Raw genomic sequence first — 16,693 nt, 5'->3', positions numbered from 1 at the left:
CATGACCTCAAATAGTAAGGCCAGGACAGGAAGTCACCTTCGAAGCTTCCGGTATGGAGTGGGCGGGAGAGCGCGAGAGTCAGGAAAACTCGCGAGATGAGCTGGGGACAGGGGAGAAGCGACGCCTCCGGCTGAGAGCGAGGGTTCTCTCTGCTTACCTCAGCGCGGCCGCGCAGGCGCAGTCCTGTCAGCTGCGCCGGCCGTCTCCTTTCGCTCGCTCTCTGTCTGAGGGAGAGAAGCGCGGACGGCGGCGGCTCAGCGGCGGCTCTTTTCTCCCCCTCGCCTTCGAGGGCCGTAGAGAGGAGGCGGAAGAAGACGAAAGCGGCGGCGGCGGCCGAGAGAAGCAGCAGCGGCGGCGCCGTTGAGGGACGGACTGAGGCGCGGCTGCGAGGAGGCGCGCAGGCCGCAGTCGGGCCCTGCCGGGCGATGGGGCGCGCTCGTGTCAGCCGGAGCTGGTGGTAGGCGCCCGCGGCCCGGCTTGTGCGCGGAGTTTCTTGGGTGACTTTTCCCATGTGAGGCGGCCCGGGGCGTTCCCGCGGAGCCCCGCCGGGCGAGAGGGAGGCCGCCTCCGCCGGATGGCGCCGCGCCTGCCTCCTTCTCCAGCGTCGTCGTCTTCTCGGTGGGCGCCTTGACGGACTCTCGTTCCCCGATGCCGAGCACTTCGGAGGCGGCGGCGGCGTCCGGAGGCGGGAGCGGCGCGCGGGGCTGGGGCGGCTCGGAGTCGCCGGCGGCGGAGAAGAAGCGGCCGCCACACCGCCGGCGAAAGCGCTACGCCTCGGCTCAGCCGCCGCTGCCGCCCCCCTCTCCCGCGGCGGCCCCTTCGCTGTTGTTCCCGCTGCTGCAGCCCTCGCTCCTGCAGCCGCCGCTGCCGCCGCAGTCCCTGCTGTTCCTGGCGGCCACCGGCGGCGCCGCCTCCTCCTGCTGCGGGGAAGGGGGGGAGCGGAAGCGGCTGCGAGGGAAGCGGCGCTCGGGGTCGCGGCACAAGCGGCGGCGGGGCAGGCTGGGCGCGGGCGGCTCCGGCCTGGCCTCCTCCTCGGCCGAGCGGCGCGGGAGCGGGGCGGGCCTGGGGCCGCTGCTGGAGGCGGCGGCCGAGGAGTACGACGACGTGAGCTCCCAGTCCGAGGGGCCGGGGGGCGGCGGGACGGCCGGGGCGGGGAGCGGGGCGGGGAGCCCGGCCTCCTCCGGCGGGGGCGGCGGGGGCAGCCAGCCGCGCCCGGGCCGCCCCGAGTCCGAGCGGGGCAGCCGGCGGCCGCGCAGGGAGCACCGCAGCAGCAGCGGCCGGCGCTCCCGGGAGCGGCACCGGGAGCACCGACGGCGGGGGGAGGACAAGGACAAGGCGGCGGCGCAGCAGGAGGGGGCGGCCGCGGCCGCCAGGGGGGGAGCCGAGGCTTCCTCCTCCTCCTCCAAGTCCCGCAGCCGCCACAACCACAGCGGCGGCCAGGACCGAGAGGGCCCCCGGAGCAGCAGCGGCGGCGGCAGCGACGGCCGCAGGAAGGGCTCAGCTGCCTCGCCCAGCAGCGGACGGAAGGAGCGGGAGAGCAAGGCCCACCGGAGCCGGACGAAAGCCGCCAAGGAGCCCCCCTCGGCCTACAAGGACCCGCCCAAGGCCTACCGCGAAGACAAGGCCGAGCCGCGGGCCTACCGGCGGCAGCGCTCCTCCCCCAGCCCCTGCCGGGAGGACAGCCCTCCTGCCCACCGGGCGTCGCAGAGCCAGAGGAGCCGCAAGTCCCCGAGTCCCCGCTCGCCTCTCAGCCCGTACCGCCGCCGATCGCCCAGTTACAGTCGTCACAGCTCGTACGAGCGTGGGGGGGACGTGTCGCCCAGTCCCTACAGTAGTTGGCGCCGGTCTCGCAGCCCCTACAGCCCTGCTATCAGGTGAGTCTGTGTCGGGGGAGGCATGCTTGTGGGATCACAGGGAGTATAGCATCCTTTTCCAGGTAGGAGCTGTTCAGGCCTAGTGCCCCTAAAAAGCAGGATAGGGTGGCAGACCCCTTTAGCAAAAGCGACAGTTACTACTATATAGCTGGATGCAAGTTTTTGGTACTGAATCTTTCTCTGGTCGTAAAGACAATGAAATTTCTCTGGTAAAGACAATGAAATTGATCAACTTCATTGTAATCTTTTGTACCAAAGTTTAGATCATAACTGTTTGATAAATTTGACTTGACATTTATTGTGACAGGGAAGCTGATGTGCCAGTTGCAAACTGCCATAGTTGGGTTAAAGATCTTAATAAAGCAGATCTCTATTTGAGTAGTTTGTAAATGCAGATGTATGCAGTCTATTCCCTAAAGCTACTCTTTGGATAAACATGTAAATGATTTGCCAGATTTCATCAAGGAGGATTAAAAACCAATATCTTTTTAAAGATGTACTTGGATTGGGAAATTCTCTGACCTGTGGAATTCTGGCCAATACACAATCTGTGATTACCATGAAGTTTTAACCATGTTGTATTTGAGTTTATTTAAAAAAAACTGTCTTTTCACAAGAAGAAGATAATGATATTGAGGCAAGAAATTTTCTGTAAACATGTAGTGTGATACAGTTCATACTGTCCTGGAAATAAGTCCCACTGAGTTGAATAGACCTTACTTCCTAGTAAATATGCATATGATTGTAGCCTTGCTTGAGCAGGCTTTGAAGTAGTCACACCCATGAAGTAGTAACTTGTTGATTTCCTGTATTAGAAATTTAGTAAGTGCTTTGATTTTGACACAGTTTTTAAGTACCAAATTTACCAGCTAAAACTGTTCTCCCCCCCCCCCCTTTCTTGAAGAGTACAGCTTCATTTTTTTACCTGTATACTCAAATGATTTGCTAGGGTTTTGTTGTGGTTGCCACTGTTCTTTGGCTTGGTCTTGGTGTGTCTACTTCTTACTTTTTCCATACTTTTAGTAACTGGTCATTATAACTATGCTACAAATGACATTTTTTTCTTATAGAACTACCATAGAGATGAATTGTGAATTCAATTGAATCTGGTTCACCTATACATGTAGTTGCATTTTTCTAGGAAATGTTGTCTCAACCTGTTAATGATCAGAAGTCCTGTGAATTAGATGATGATGATCTTTCAGTTTTCACAGCAGTTCTGTGTTACTTCAAAAAAGTTAACACTTCAAAGTTTATTTGTGCTTTATCTGATATCCAGATTTTAGTGGTTTTATCATATGTATATGATCAGTTTTAAAACTCTTCTTATGGTCAGTGTAATAAAACAGTACATTCTTACCAATTCTTGTGATTCTGTAGAAAAAGATAGCTGTCTAGCTAAGGATACATCAGTTTAGAGTGTCATGCATACTTCTGTCTTTAAGTTGTATGTTCCACGTTCTCTGTATTGCAGATACAACTTTGGAAATATACTATATGCAAGTGAGGATACTTGCTGTTTGTATTAAGAAGTCTCTTTGCATTATGAATAGGGCATGATGTGGGTGGAAGGAATGCAGCAAGAGCTACTGTCAAGACTGTAACGTTACAGCCTTGTGTACACAGTTTAATCAGTGTGGATTAAGCCACAGCTAGGCAAGGTTTGTGAGTAGGCAACTGCATCAGAAGAAGGGGGCAACTCACATTTCTGCTGTAACTCTCTTCTCCCCTTCCACTGAACTTCTTTTCCCCCATCACCACTAGGGAAGGTTATTTTTAGACCAGCAGGTAGTGCACCAAATAATTGTCTATTATCTATGTTTGCCATACTCTGAGCAATGTAATACTGCTTACTAACTCCCCAGACACATTACATTTAATTTGCCTTAGGTCAGAGATGCTTTCTGAAGAAATGGAGCTTTCTAACCTCAATCTAATTAAAATCCAGTTATCTATATTTTGCATGCTTCTTTTCTTAGATATGTATAGAAAATTGAAGAAATATAGGAAAACAATGTCTATACTACTTTCTTTGAGGGAGTCCCCCCTCACAAAGAAGCTGCTTATTCAGACGTTTTTCTGTAAGGACAGCAACTTTTAGGATAGGGGAAGGGCTGTGGCTCCTTGGTAGACCGAGGTCCCAGATTCAGTCCCCAACATCTCCAGCTAAAAGGATCAGATGGTAGGTGATGTGAAAGACCTCTGCCTGAAACCCTGGAGAGCCAATACTGGTCTTGGTGGACCAGTGGTCTCATTCAGTATAAGGCAGCTTCATGTACTCATGTGACTGTTTGGCATGGTTGTTATAGCCCAGGGGAATTTATCCCAAACAAACCCAGTGGTATTTTGACAGTGCTTTGCGCTACTTATAATGGCTTTTAATTTCTTCCTGATTATGGTCCCTTATCTTTTATCCTCTACTTTGGTGCTACTGTATGCTTTACAGTCTCTTGTTCTAAGGCATTGATTCTTAACAGGGGCCATAAGGCCACTCAGGGATAACCTATACATCTTGAATGGCAATAAAAAACTTCCAGAGATTTGGGTGGGGCTCAAATCTTGGTTGATCTTTGGGTTGAGTGGTTGTGAGTTTTATATTTGCGTGGTCAGTAGTGAATTAAAGATGAAGACTGACTGCTCTACGGTAAGAGAAGTATATGCCTAAGTCTTGAAAATAACCTTGTTGGGTTTGCCACATTCTTTACCAACAGAGGGCTTGTGTGAAATACTATAGACTGTAAAGCATAGCAGGAACTCCAGAGGGTTAATTTTAAACTCGCACCCCCTTAGTTGTTCTCCCCTCATCTCCAAAGTTGTGGATGGAACTGGATAGTAGTAAATGCTGGTGGCCTGTCTTCTTCCTGGTGTGCCAGATCACCTCCCCTTTGGACATGTCATGTTAAGTGAATTGTTGGTGGGAAATCGAGGTCACCTCCTGTCTAACTGGCCACAGCTCTGTAGAAAGACCAGTATACTATTTGAAATAGCCCAACAGGAATGATGTTAGAGTAATGTAAAATTTAAAATAATTGAGTAATTGAGTTTCTGGTGGGAGGATCCACCCGGAGATGCTCTGTAGTGAATTTTTAAAATATGTGTTCAGCTATCTTTTTCTTTACCTTATAATTGAACTAGAAGCAATCCTATGAATTTTAATTTGTGTAACAGTGAAAGAGAAGGTATATCTTGACTATGATCCTTGAAGTAGGTAATTTCTGTGAAAGTATTTGAATGTACTTGCGCAATACTGCAGCGTTAAATTGCTTGCTATTGTTCTTTAGTAATGTTGATTCAGCATTGATATATCTAATCTGTTTGCTCCTGTTTGTGAAGTTGATTTCTGAAAATCATTTGCGTATTTGCTTTGCTTTACAAAAGCGCTTGCAACTATTCTTGAGCATATTTATTAAAAGAAATCAGAATCTAAAATTCCTTATATCTTTATGACTAAATTCTACAAGAGTAGAGTACTGTTGAGAGGGGAAGTTGCAGAAGTTTTTTTGCCACCTGCAGCCCTTTGCCTTGGGTTAAATTCTGTTACAGCATGTTCCCTCGCCTGATACTCAAGAGACACTGTTCAGGGAGGTGTGAAGGTTGAACAAGGAGGAGTGATAGAAAAGCCTTTTTGCATGTTAATTCCAGTCACTGCCATTAAAGCAAAACACTTTATCCTACACATCCTGTCTGCCAGGGCAAGAAGCATTTATTTGGCAGCAGGGGCTTGATCTGATGCAAGAAGCAGTACTCATTTTGTGTGGCTTTAGTCCATGTGGGTTCCACAGCCTTTGGCATCACCATTTCTGTGTAAAGTGGCTGCTAGGGGAAGGCAGGATAGCTGTGCCTCTACAGGCCCTTCCTGTTGAAATGTTAGTTTGCTTTGAAAGTATTGATGGAAATCCAGGCAAATGTAAGTGATTTAAATGCCATTGATTTCAGTGTAATAGCTGATGGTCACATGGAATCTGATCCTATGTAACTATACTTAGATGTAAGTCCCAGTGAATTTTGTAGAAACCCTTTGCATTGTTTCCAGTTTTGTTGTGCACATGTATTTAACAACTCAAAATACTAAAATAGATTGGTTCTGTTTTAACTTTTACAAAATGTATACCTTTTTGTCACTATGGTGGAAGATATGATGGAAGTTTGACCCATTTGAGTGACAGATTGCCTTCATATATTGAAAGCAAACAGAACTCAAATGGCTAACGACTCCCCTACAAATCTTTCTTTAAAAAGAAGTAACTTAACAAATCTTACCTTTGCATTTATTGTTGAATGACAATGCGCTCTACTTTATAGAGATGATATTTTAGGGGGAAAAGGTGTTGCCCAAATCAGTATAGTTCTCATCTTACAGTGATGTTCAGTTTTGTTTGTCAAGTAGTGATGCTGCGTTTCATTTTTAAAATATTCCACCTCTTATTCCTTGAAAACTTTTGTATCTATAGAAGCATTAAAACAACTGTAATATGCATGTTACTTCTACATGTGGAAGGTCTCCACTCCCCTCCACTCCCTTTGGCGCATGTACCAACCCTTTATTTGGAATTGGAGGCCTACATGCATCTCATGTAATTCTACCAAAGCTCCCACCCTCCAAACTACATGGAAGTATGCACCGGTGCTCAAAGTTACCTATAAAAGCCTAGTGTATTAGCAGGGGGAGAGCATAGGGCTTCATTTATGTCCTGTGGGGATTCCTCGGTATATGGCCATAGCTCCTGCATGGGGATGATTGAATGATTGCCTCCAGTAAATATCATGTACAACACATGCAGTAATCTGGTACGTCCATGTGTGAGTAGATGGCCCTTAAAATGCCATGGTCCCCATCTCATAATCAGTGCTTTAAATTACAGCAATTAATTGGTAGTCTGTGTACAGGTGACATAAATGCTCTGTAACTTCTACCAGATGGTAATTTTGCTGCTCCACTTTGAACTAGTTGAAGCTTCCAAACTGTCTTCAAAGGCAGTCTCCAACCACCACAGTTGCAGTAGTATAACATGGATCTGACTAGAACATGGATGATTGTGGACACATCATCTCTGTGAAGGTAGGACTGCATTTGGTGAGCCAACTGAAGGGAGCCAGTGCATTTTACTAAAGAGGAGATCTGAGCCTCCAATAATAAACACCAACTTAATGGCCCCTCCAGACTGAACCTGTCTTTTCAAGAAGAGTGCAGTCCTGTCCATTGTCTTGTATGGACTGAGCTTCAGTTTGTTGGCCTTTATCCAGCCCATTGTCACCTCTCAGGCACCTGTTTAGGATATCCACTTGTTCATTATTGTATATAAGTAAGTTGAAACAGACATGTTCAGGTTAAGTTGTGGATGTAGTAATTCAAATGGTGTGGTAACTAAAATCTTTTTATCAGGATCGACTAAAAGTTAAGCAAACCTACAGTGCTTTCATGTTTCTGAATGTAGGAGTAGATTCTTTTCAGTTTTGAATAAGCTGAGCTGTAAGTATTAAAGACACAAGATGGGGTTTAGATTGACAATTGAAATTAACATAATGGGAACCTTTCAAAATTAAAACATGCAAAGGAGATAATTTTGCTGAACACTTGAATTGACTAGCTTGTGCTCTATACTTATGACACATTAGAATCAGGAATATTAAAATTAATCTGAGATGAGCTTGTGTTTTGCAGATGCAGTTTATTCACTTGTCCCTAGATCGTATAGGTTATCTATGACCAGTATAGCACTTTGGTTCTATTAATTGATATATATATATATATAAGGCTCTTGCAAAAGCATCACTCTGAAGCATCTATAGCACTTGCTACGAGTTTGGTGGAGTGGTTAAGCACGCTGGACTCTAATCTGGAGAACCGGGTTTGATTCCCCACTCCTCCGCTTGAAGCCAGCTGGGTGCCCTTAGGTAAGTCACAGCTCTCTCAGAGCTCTCTCAGCCCCACCCACCTCACAGGGTGTTTGTTGTTGTGGGGATAATAATGACATACTCTGTAAACTGCTCTGAGTGGGTGTTAAGTCATCCTGAAGGGCGGTATATAAATTGAATGTTGTTATTAATATTATTATTATAAATTGAATTTTAGTTAATGTGGAATCAAATTGAAACTTCATTTCCATAAACAGAGGGTTTCTGATAAGGAAGAAAATAAATGTGCTAGAAAATAAATAGTCCTTAAGTCATAATGGATTGCTGTATAGCAGTGATTTTAATAGGTATTGATTTAAACTAGGAGGCTTTAGGTTTGGGCATTTGACTGATCAAAAAAGGCTTTTTCAGTTCACTAGGAAAAGGCTGGTATTTTTAAAGCAGTAATCTTACTGGAACAAAAGAAGATGCTTTAAATAGCAACAGCCTAGATACTTAACCAGTATGTTTTTGTAATTAGTATCATTATTGTGTAACAGTGAAATTAACTTTAAAAATTATTATAACTGATGTTTGCCCTCGTGCTATTGTTCGTATTTGGTGATGACCACAGTGATAGTGGGAGGCGAGCAGAGAAGCTATGTTAAGTGTGTCCCTAACTGCTGTGGTCAGGTAGCCCTCATTAACAAATGAAACTATTAAAAAAGATAAACTGCCACGTAGGCAGCAGCATTCTTCATGATATATTTGTTTCCATTCAAATAATAGGTTAGTTGACCAGTCTACCACCTAAATAATAGGGTAGTTGAGCAGTCTTATTCCTATTTGAAGACATTTCTATAACAAAACTATATAATAATCACTTGATGGCCATTGCGCTGATGATTTTATAACCAAATAGTTCTTTTATGTTATATATTTCTATACGTACACTACGTAATATGGGCGAATCTTCTAGAACGATGGTTTCATACCAGCATTTGTGGTGACCTGGCAGACTTTGGCATTCAGCATCAAGTCCCTAATACAGTGTATGATCTCTTGTGTTACACAGCTTGCATGTTTCTCTCTTGTATGTAGAAAGTAGCTTTTATGATGTTGAATTATATTAGGGTGAATTACTGTTTTAATATGGTAAGTTTTACTTTAATTTGTTGGTATTAAATATCAGATATCAGTTTAATCCATACTATTTTTAAAACAAGTTTATAATTAAACAAAAAAATTAAATTTAAAACTATATTTCAGTTTCTCAAGTGAATTTCTGCCCTTAAGGATTTCAAAATGAAGTGTGCACTTAATTTTCAGTCAAGCTTATAAAATTTGAGACACTTTCCTAATAGTAAAATAGATTTTAAATGATTAAGAACTGTAGAATATCCCCACCTGCTGGGTAGATTTAGGTAGCAGATAAATTCCCACTTGCTAAATGACTCTGGCAAAGAATTCATTTATCCAGCATGGTAATGACGTGATCGTAAAGGCTGTTCAATAAAGAGTAAAACAGCTAGGTATAAAATAGGGACTGACTGACTAGATCTTTACTCTTCTAAGCAGAAGATCAGCGAAATCCCGAAGTAGAAGCCCTTACTCATCAAGGCACTCAAGATCTCGGAGCAGGCATAGATTATCAAGATCCAGAAGCCGGCAGTCGAGTATTTCTCCAAGTACTCTGACTCTCAAAAGTAGCCTGGCTGCAGAGTTGAACAAGAACAAAAAAGCGAGGGCAGCAGAGGCAGCCAAAGCCAATGCAAAAGCTTCAAACACCTCTACGCCTACTAAGGGGAATGCTGATACTGGGGTGACCCTGCCACAAACAAACAACCTGAAGGAACTGAAGAAGCTAAAAGCGGAGCATACGCCTTCCCCTTCAGGAGGTTCAGCCTTGAAAAATGACAAGACAAAGACAAAAGTTCCTGTTCAGGAGGCAAAGGGAGAGAACAGTTTGACTGTAGAGAAAACTGTTAAGCAAAAAACTTCAGTGGTGAAGGAGAGTAAACCAACCCCTGTGAAGCAGCCCCCACCCCTGCCTCCACCACCACCACCACAGCCTGTTGCAGTGAAAGAGAAGAACAAGCCCCACCCCCCAAGTGCAACACCCAAGGAAAAGGATCGAAATATTGTACTGGTGACTTCCACGCTGCCCCCTCTGCCTTTTCCTCCGATGCTGCCTGAAGACAAAGATACAGATAAGTGAGTTGTAACATACTTCCTCTTTTAAAGCTCAGATTCAAGCTGTAGACTTCAGGGTTTTTTTAAAGAGAAACTATTCAATAGATTTTTAGTAACATTGGGTCATCTCATTTGTAACCAATGGAGCTTCTCCTAAGGAGATGGTTAAAAGATCTTTGCTGGTTTCTACTCCAGACTGCAAACCCTGATTACCAATGTTTCTGGGGGTCCCCAGGCAATTGATGGCAGCTGATGTTATTGATGTGCAGTGTTTTTTCAAAATACTAATCTAGGCCAGTAAAAATGAGAACATGAACCTATTGGCTTGGATTTCCAGTCTGATTTTCAAATTTGAAACCACCAGTAATTTCCGTTTTCCCTCTTTCTGCAGCTTGCAAGGGAACATATCTGTGAAAGCAGTTAAAAAAGAAGTGGAGAAGAAATTGCGCTACCTGCTTGCAGACCTGCCACTGCCACCTGAGTTGCCTGGAGGAGATGATTTATCTAAGAGCCCCGAAGAGAAGAAACCATCAGTGCAGCTCCATCTTAAGAAGAGGCCAAAGTATGTGTCTCCATTTTGCTATAATATACACAATTGTTGAGAAATACATGCATCACTTTAAAATCTGTATTTCACCTGTGGAATAAATAAGGTAAAATAGTTTTTTTTTTAACCTCTAGTGGACCTTTACTACAGTTCCTTTTTAGTATTTTAAGTCATAAAGTAGGTAATTTCTAGATCTGCTGGCAGGCATTAAAAGCTTGTTATAATAGCCCTCTGTGTTTCTTTTATTTGTGCTCTGCCATTTATTGCCTTTCATTGTACCAAGGCTTTGTCTCCGTCTTGCATTTACAGCTGTATGATCTTTTTTACACTTCAGTGCTGGAAACTTAATTTTCTCAACAAAATGGGTTGACTCGCTCCTGCTATGTCATTTTAAAAATGTTTTGACTGGCTTATTAAAATGCCTGTTAATTGTGGGATTATATCTTCCTCCTTTTTCTGTTTTGTTCTTCCAGCACAGTATATGGTGCTGGCTGCTTTCTGAATAAGATGGGTAGAATAGATACAAAGACTGAGACATCTGGCAATATGTAATGGAACAATTCAAAAACTGTGGCTGGGATTCAAAGAAGTAGTTGGCGTATGCCCAAGTGTTTGGCCACACTCAAGGCACTTCCTTTCTTTTTTTAATCATTAAAACACTTTTTTATTTTTGAAAATCCTCTCAGAGAAATATTTGAGTAAAACCAGTTCAGGGGTGCATGGAATGAGTTGCATGAGTTTTTGGGGGTACTAAACAACCAGTATTGTACTCAACAGGATGATGATGCAAACATAACTATCTTCTGAAATTAGTTGTATCAGCGGTAAGAGAAAACACACTTTATGATATCTCACATATAAATTGTTGTCTCCCTCCTTACATTCCATTGTAGAGAGTATCCTTTGGTGCTAATATGCAAGCTTTAATGTACCATTTTCTTGCTAGAATATGAGAACTGTGACGTTATATTGACAGGAAAGAAGAATAAATGAGAAAGGTGTTTGTTGAGACTGAAAGCATGTGTTTAACAAATGTTTGGACAGCAAGGCAGAACATGTTTTATACAGAGAAAATATAAAAATAGTGTTTTGTTAATTGTTTTGTTAGAATTTGTGGACCACGCCATGGTGAAACAAAACAAAAAGAGATTGATTGGGGAAAACGTTGTGTTGATAAATTTGATATCATTGGCATTATTGGAGAAGGCACTTACGGACAAGTTTACAAAGCAAGAGATAAAGATACTGGTAAGCATTGAAAGCATTGACATGTTACGGATACAGGTAAGCATTTGCCCTGACCTGGATGGTTGATGCTAGCCTGATCTCATCATAGCTCAGAAGCTAAACAGGGTCAGTCCTTGACTGGGAGACCACCAAGGAAGTCCAGGGTCCGCTACAAGGAGGCAGGCAGTGGTGAGCCAGCTCTGTTTGTCTTTTGCCTTGAAAGCCCTGTGAGGTTGCCATAAGTTGGCGGTGACTTGACAGCACTTTACATTCACTTTGAAAATGTGATTCATATTGGAGAACTGAAGTTGAATAGGTTTTTTTTCCTAGTCAAGATAACATACATATCGCACTATAATTGTCCATAGCTACAAGTCCGACCTTGAATCTATTTCTAGGCATAAGTAAAATGGCTTCCTCAACAACTTAGGCATTTTCTAAGAAGGATGTGTTTTTGTGTGTTGGTATTCCATCATGAACAGTTGTGAGCTCAGGCTACTCTTATGTATTGGAAAAAGTAATATAAATATTAATCTGTTACTTATATATATTTTATATTGTAGGCCATATATAATTATATCAAATAAATGCCCAGTTCCATATAGTCCAGGTATTGGCTTCCCAGTACAAAGACTTTATGTAAAAAGAACAAATGGTGGAACTACAATAGCTTCAAGAACTTAGGGAAGCATTGAGGAGTATATAGCTGAATAAAACTGGTTAATGGTTTCTTATATGAAACATGTATTTTGAACAAAGGCACAGAGAAACACCTCAGCTAAAATCAATCCTGTTAGTAGTATGAAAAATATCTAATGTTTCTTCTTGGTTGTCTGTCATTAACTAATATCTCAGTCAAGAAAAGTGAAGCCACACCAATGTAAGGTACAGGTTGAGAAAAGAAGAACAAGGTGCTGTAGGAAGGTTGTTTTATTGATGATTATAAATTCCAGCGCATTTCGCTTAAAGATCATTGAGGGGCCTGATACAAAAAGTTCAAGAGTTATTGAGATGATTTTTAAACAATAAGTTTTAATCTTGTTTTTTTCAGATCCCCTGATGAAGTTTTAAACGAAACGCATTAGGATCTATAATTGTCAATAAAACTAGCCTCCTGCAGCACCTTGTTCTTCTTAATCTGTGGGTCATGAACCAAAAACTGGAACTGATGAGACATCTGTGTCTAGTGGTGAACCTTACATTTTGAATTTACACTTCACTGCTTGCACAGGACTTGAATCTACGAAATTATTTTAGAGTTGTTTCCACTTGCTGCATAAAAATATGTGCACAACTTGAGGCAGAAGCAAATGGTTCTTAAAGTGATTTTTGGAATTATGGTTACGTAGAAAGTTGTGTATAAACCAGCTTCTTTCACTAATGCTATGGTGGTCTGCAACAATCATGCATTTTGAAAGAAAATGAGGAAGTGATTTTGTAGCAACGGCTAAGGTTTTTAAAAATTTGCATATTTAATGTTGAAACTCAGTGTGCTAAGTATTCCTAATTTCATCTTCTATGCTGTAAACACAAAGAATATAAATAATAAGAGTACTACAGTTTGGACTTGGCTTCATTAGTCTTAGTGTTTTACAAAGAAACTGGAATATCGTGAATGTCATTAAATTGAGTGCATTGTCTCACTTGAAGAATTTATTATTTTCTAGGGGAAATGGTGGCATTAAAGAAGGTACGATTGGATAATGAGAAGGAAGGTTTTCCAATTACAGCTATTCGGGAAATTAAGATTCTTCGACAACTTACTCACCAAAGTATAATCAATATGAAGGAAATAGTGACTGATAAGGAAGATGCTTTAGATTTCAAGAAAGACAAAGGTATGTTCATGACTGGTCTCTTTAAACAATACTGAGAGAAATACAGATAATTTATGGTTTTGTAATGTGACTGAAAACATTCCTTATAGTTCAGCCCCTTTAAAATGAAATTCTGTACAACCTTGATTGCAGAAAATAAATCAAAGGCACAAGTGAAAACCATATATATAAAGAGATAACAGGTCTAGTAGTATTTGTATTTCTGCCAGGAAGTTGGAGTTAGTTTTCTCATTTGGGACGGGGTTGAGGGGGGTCCCTTTTGGTGCTTTTACTTCATGTTAAAGTTATGAGTGCTGTAGGCAGTAGTACACAGTCAAGCAAAAGTTGGAATATTTCCTTTTAATATATTGGAGGGGAGGTTTAAAATGAACGTGGAAGTTGTCAAGTCTTCCCAAAGCTGCTGTTCTTCACAATAACTTTGCCCCTTACACTTTGTGACTAAAGGCGGTGTGATCATCATTCCTGAGCTGCTTTTGACCCGTACTTTGGCATCTGGTCTGGCTTGTCTTTGTCATGGTGCACACAGTTTCCTGTGTTTGGGCTATGGGAAAGAGCCATCAGTCTTCTCCTCGCGCGCCATAAAAATCCTTCATTTCTTCTTATTCACAGAAAGCAAGGAGCAAGGCTGCCTCAATATAATGATTCTGGGGTTATCCAGATGAGAATGTTGTCCTGTCTTCATTTGAACCTCATCTAGAACTACATAGTGATGTATGGCTTTGGGGGTGGCAGTAGCATTGAGAAAAGATCTAGCCTGGGAGTGACTAGATCTTGTGCCTTGTCTTGCCCATTGTTCCTTACACTTGGTTCTGTAGGCTGCTATGTGTCAGTATAGTGGCCTATGAGATTGAATTATTAGTTTGGCTGTTCTGTTGTGGCCCTCATATCTTGGTTGTTGTGATCGATGAGGTTTTAAAAAAAATTGTGGGGAAGTCTGGTTTTGTCTCATTGCCTTTACTAGAGTTTTGGAAAGTTAAATTGATTTGCTCAGTGTTGAGGGGGAGGGGTCAGATAAATTACATGTTCAGCACATTAGTGGCATATGATAGGATTCCTATGAACTAGTGAAGTCTTAGTTTGGAAATGCCATTAGAGGATTGGAAGGAATGAGTAGTCGGTTATAGGGAGAAGTCAACATATACTTGGTTTATGGTTAGGGCAATCAGAGTGTTATTGCTGTTACATTTATTTTTAGGTGGCTTTTCATCTTTGAGTAGTAGCCAGAATCAACCTTTATTCAGACTAAATAAGGAAAAGGGAATGAAACTAGATGTGAAGTGTACCAGTTGCACCTTTCAGCAGGTGGCCTCAGAGTTCCTAGTAGTTTTTCTCTGGAATGGCTTGATTTGCCTTTGTAAGCAATCAGGAGTTATTTGCTTGCAGGTATACTTGTTCTTTTTAAAAAAATTGTATCTCACTTACCTCTGTAGCCTAAGGCAGCATACAGATATGAGCTCAGGGTGGCTAACAACAAGGAAACATTACACGTTAAAATCATTTTCAATTATCTAAAAAATAATATTTAAAACTCTATACAGTACAATGCAAAATATTAGATTGGCTCCATAAAAAGTACAGGCTACATTGAATTGACTAAAAAACATGGATACAGCTGTGATGTAAGCCTGAGGCAGCCAGTGACGGAATACATGGGGGGACAGACAGAGGACAGTCCACTGGTTCTCAACCAAAGGCCTGGCAGAACTCCTCTGTTTTACAAGCCCTGAGGAACTGTAACAGGTCCCGCAGGACCCGGATCTCGATCGGGAGCATGAATTATTGGTGGATTTAAAGGTTGTTGCAGAGTTTAATAATTAACTCAGTAGAAATAAGTAGACAAACTTCTATAGTTTTAGCTCTAGAAAAATACTTTTAGTACATATCAGGAGAAAAGGTACATTTAGTGAGAAAATAAAGTATCGCTATCTATCTACATTGAGTGGAATTGAAGACTGAGAAAGTGAACAAATAGCAATAAAACCTTCGTATATGTTGCTAGTTAATTGCAGCCAATAAACTGGTTCATCCAATAGACCATCCCAGATCCCTTTATTAAGAAGAGCCAGTTTGGTGTAGTGGTTAAGAGTGCTGGACTCTAATCTGGAGAACCGGGTTTGATTCCTCACTCCTCCACTTGAAGCCAGCTGGGTGACCTTGGGTCAGTCACAGCTTTTAGCTCTCTCAGCCCTACCCACTTCACAGGGTGATTTGTTGTGGAGATAATAAAGACATTGTAAACTGCTTTGAGTGGGCATTAAGTCGTCCTGAAGGGCAGTATATAAATCGAATGTTGTTGTTGTTGTTATTATTATTATTAAGACTAAAGATTCCCCTTTCTAAAGCCTGTTTTACTGGGCAGGCTAAGTGGTCCTATGCTAATTAGCTATTTAACTAAACAAAACTACAGTTTAACTCTTTCATGACTGAACATAGGACACTTGCTAAAATCCCAACAGTTCTACCAGGCTGGGGCCAGGGCTGAAAAGGCCAGACAAATGACCCGTGGGCTGGGGACCACCAGAAGCTGCTTATCCACAGAGCGCAAGACCCTATGGATAACATAATGGGAGAGGCGGTTCTGCAGTCCGTGAAGGGCTTTAACCACTAAAACCAATACCTTGAACTGGATCCGGAATTGAACTGGGAGCCAGTGCAGCTGACATAGCACAGGATAGATGCCTGAACTGGCATCTCAGCAAGGACACGTGCTGCTGCATTCTGGACCAGTTGTAACTTCCAGGTCAGGCCCAAGGGCAGCTCAGTGTAAAGTGAGTTACATTAATCCAACCTGGTGACCATCACATGGATTACCAATGCTGCCATAAGATCTAAAAGTATCAGCAGTGCTGACCCGCCCCAATCCAGGTTTTGCTGCAGATCCTACATGAGGGCGACCAGAGTTCTCTACGTACCATGGCCGGGATAGAAACCAGATTGGAATGGGTCCAGGATGGAGGTGTCATCCAGGAATACCTGTAGCTGTTCTGCTACTGCCCTCTCAATTACCTTACCCAGAAACGGGAGATTCAAGACTGGGCAGTAATTGGCTGGATCAACAGGATCCAAAGATGGTTTCTTTAATAAGAGCCACACCACTGCTTCCTTCATATACTCAGGTTAAAAACAATGAGAGCCAGTTTGGTGTAGCGGTTAAGAGCACAGGACTCTAATATGGAGA

General features: G+C 42.7%; 1 protein-coding gene across 1 annotated transcript in view; it reads left to right on the top strand.

Annotated features, from left to right (window-relative positions):
- The first annotated feature begins 202 nt into the window (after positions 1–202).
- Positions 203–16,693, top strand: part of CDK13 (cyclin dependent kinase 13) — a 35,477-nt gene continuing 18,986 nt past the window's right edge. Inside the window, exons 1-5 of the mRNA XM_054991177.1 lie at positions 203–1,875; positions 9,289–9,924; positions 10,295–10,465; positions 11,559–11,698; positions 13,345–13,515. Of these exons, the coding sequence (XP_054847152.1) occupies positions 650–1,875; positions 9,289–9,924; positions 10,295–10,465; positions 11,559–11,698; positions 13,345–13,515 (2,344 nt within the window). The 5' untranslated portion in view covers positions 203–649. The remainder of the gene's footprint in view (positions 1,876–9,288; positions 9,925–10,294; positions 10,466–11,558; positions 11,699–13,344; positions 13,516–16,693) is intronic.

Source organism: Eublepharis macularius, chromosome 11 (genome assembly GCF_028583425.1).
Source record: "Eublepharis macularius isolate TG4126 chromosome 11, MPM_Emac_v1.0, whole genome shotgun sequence".
Classification (NCBI taxonomy): domain Eukaryota; kingdom Metazoa; phylum Chordata; class Lepidosauria; order Squamata; family Eublepharidae; genus Eublepharis; species Eublepharis macularius.
This window is presented reverse-complemented; position numbering and strand designations above follow the sequence as displayed.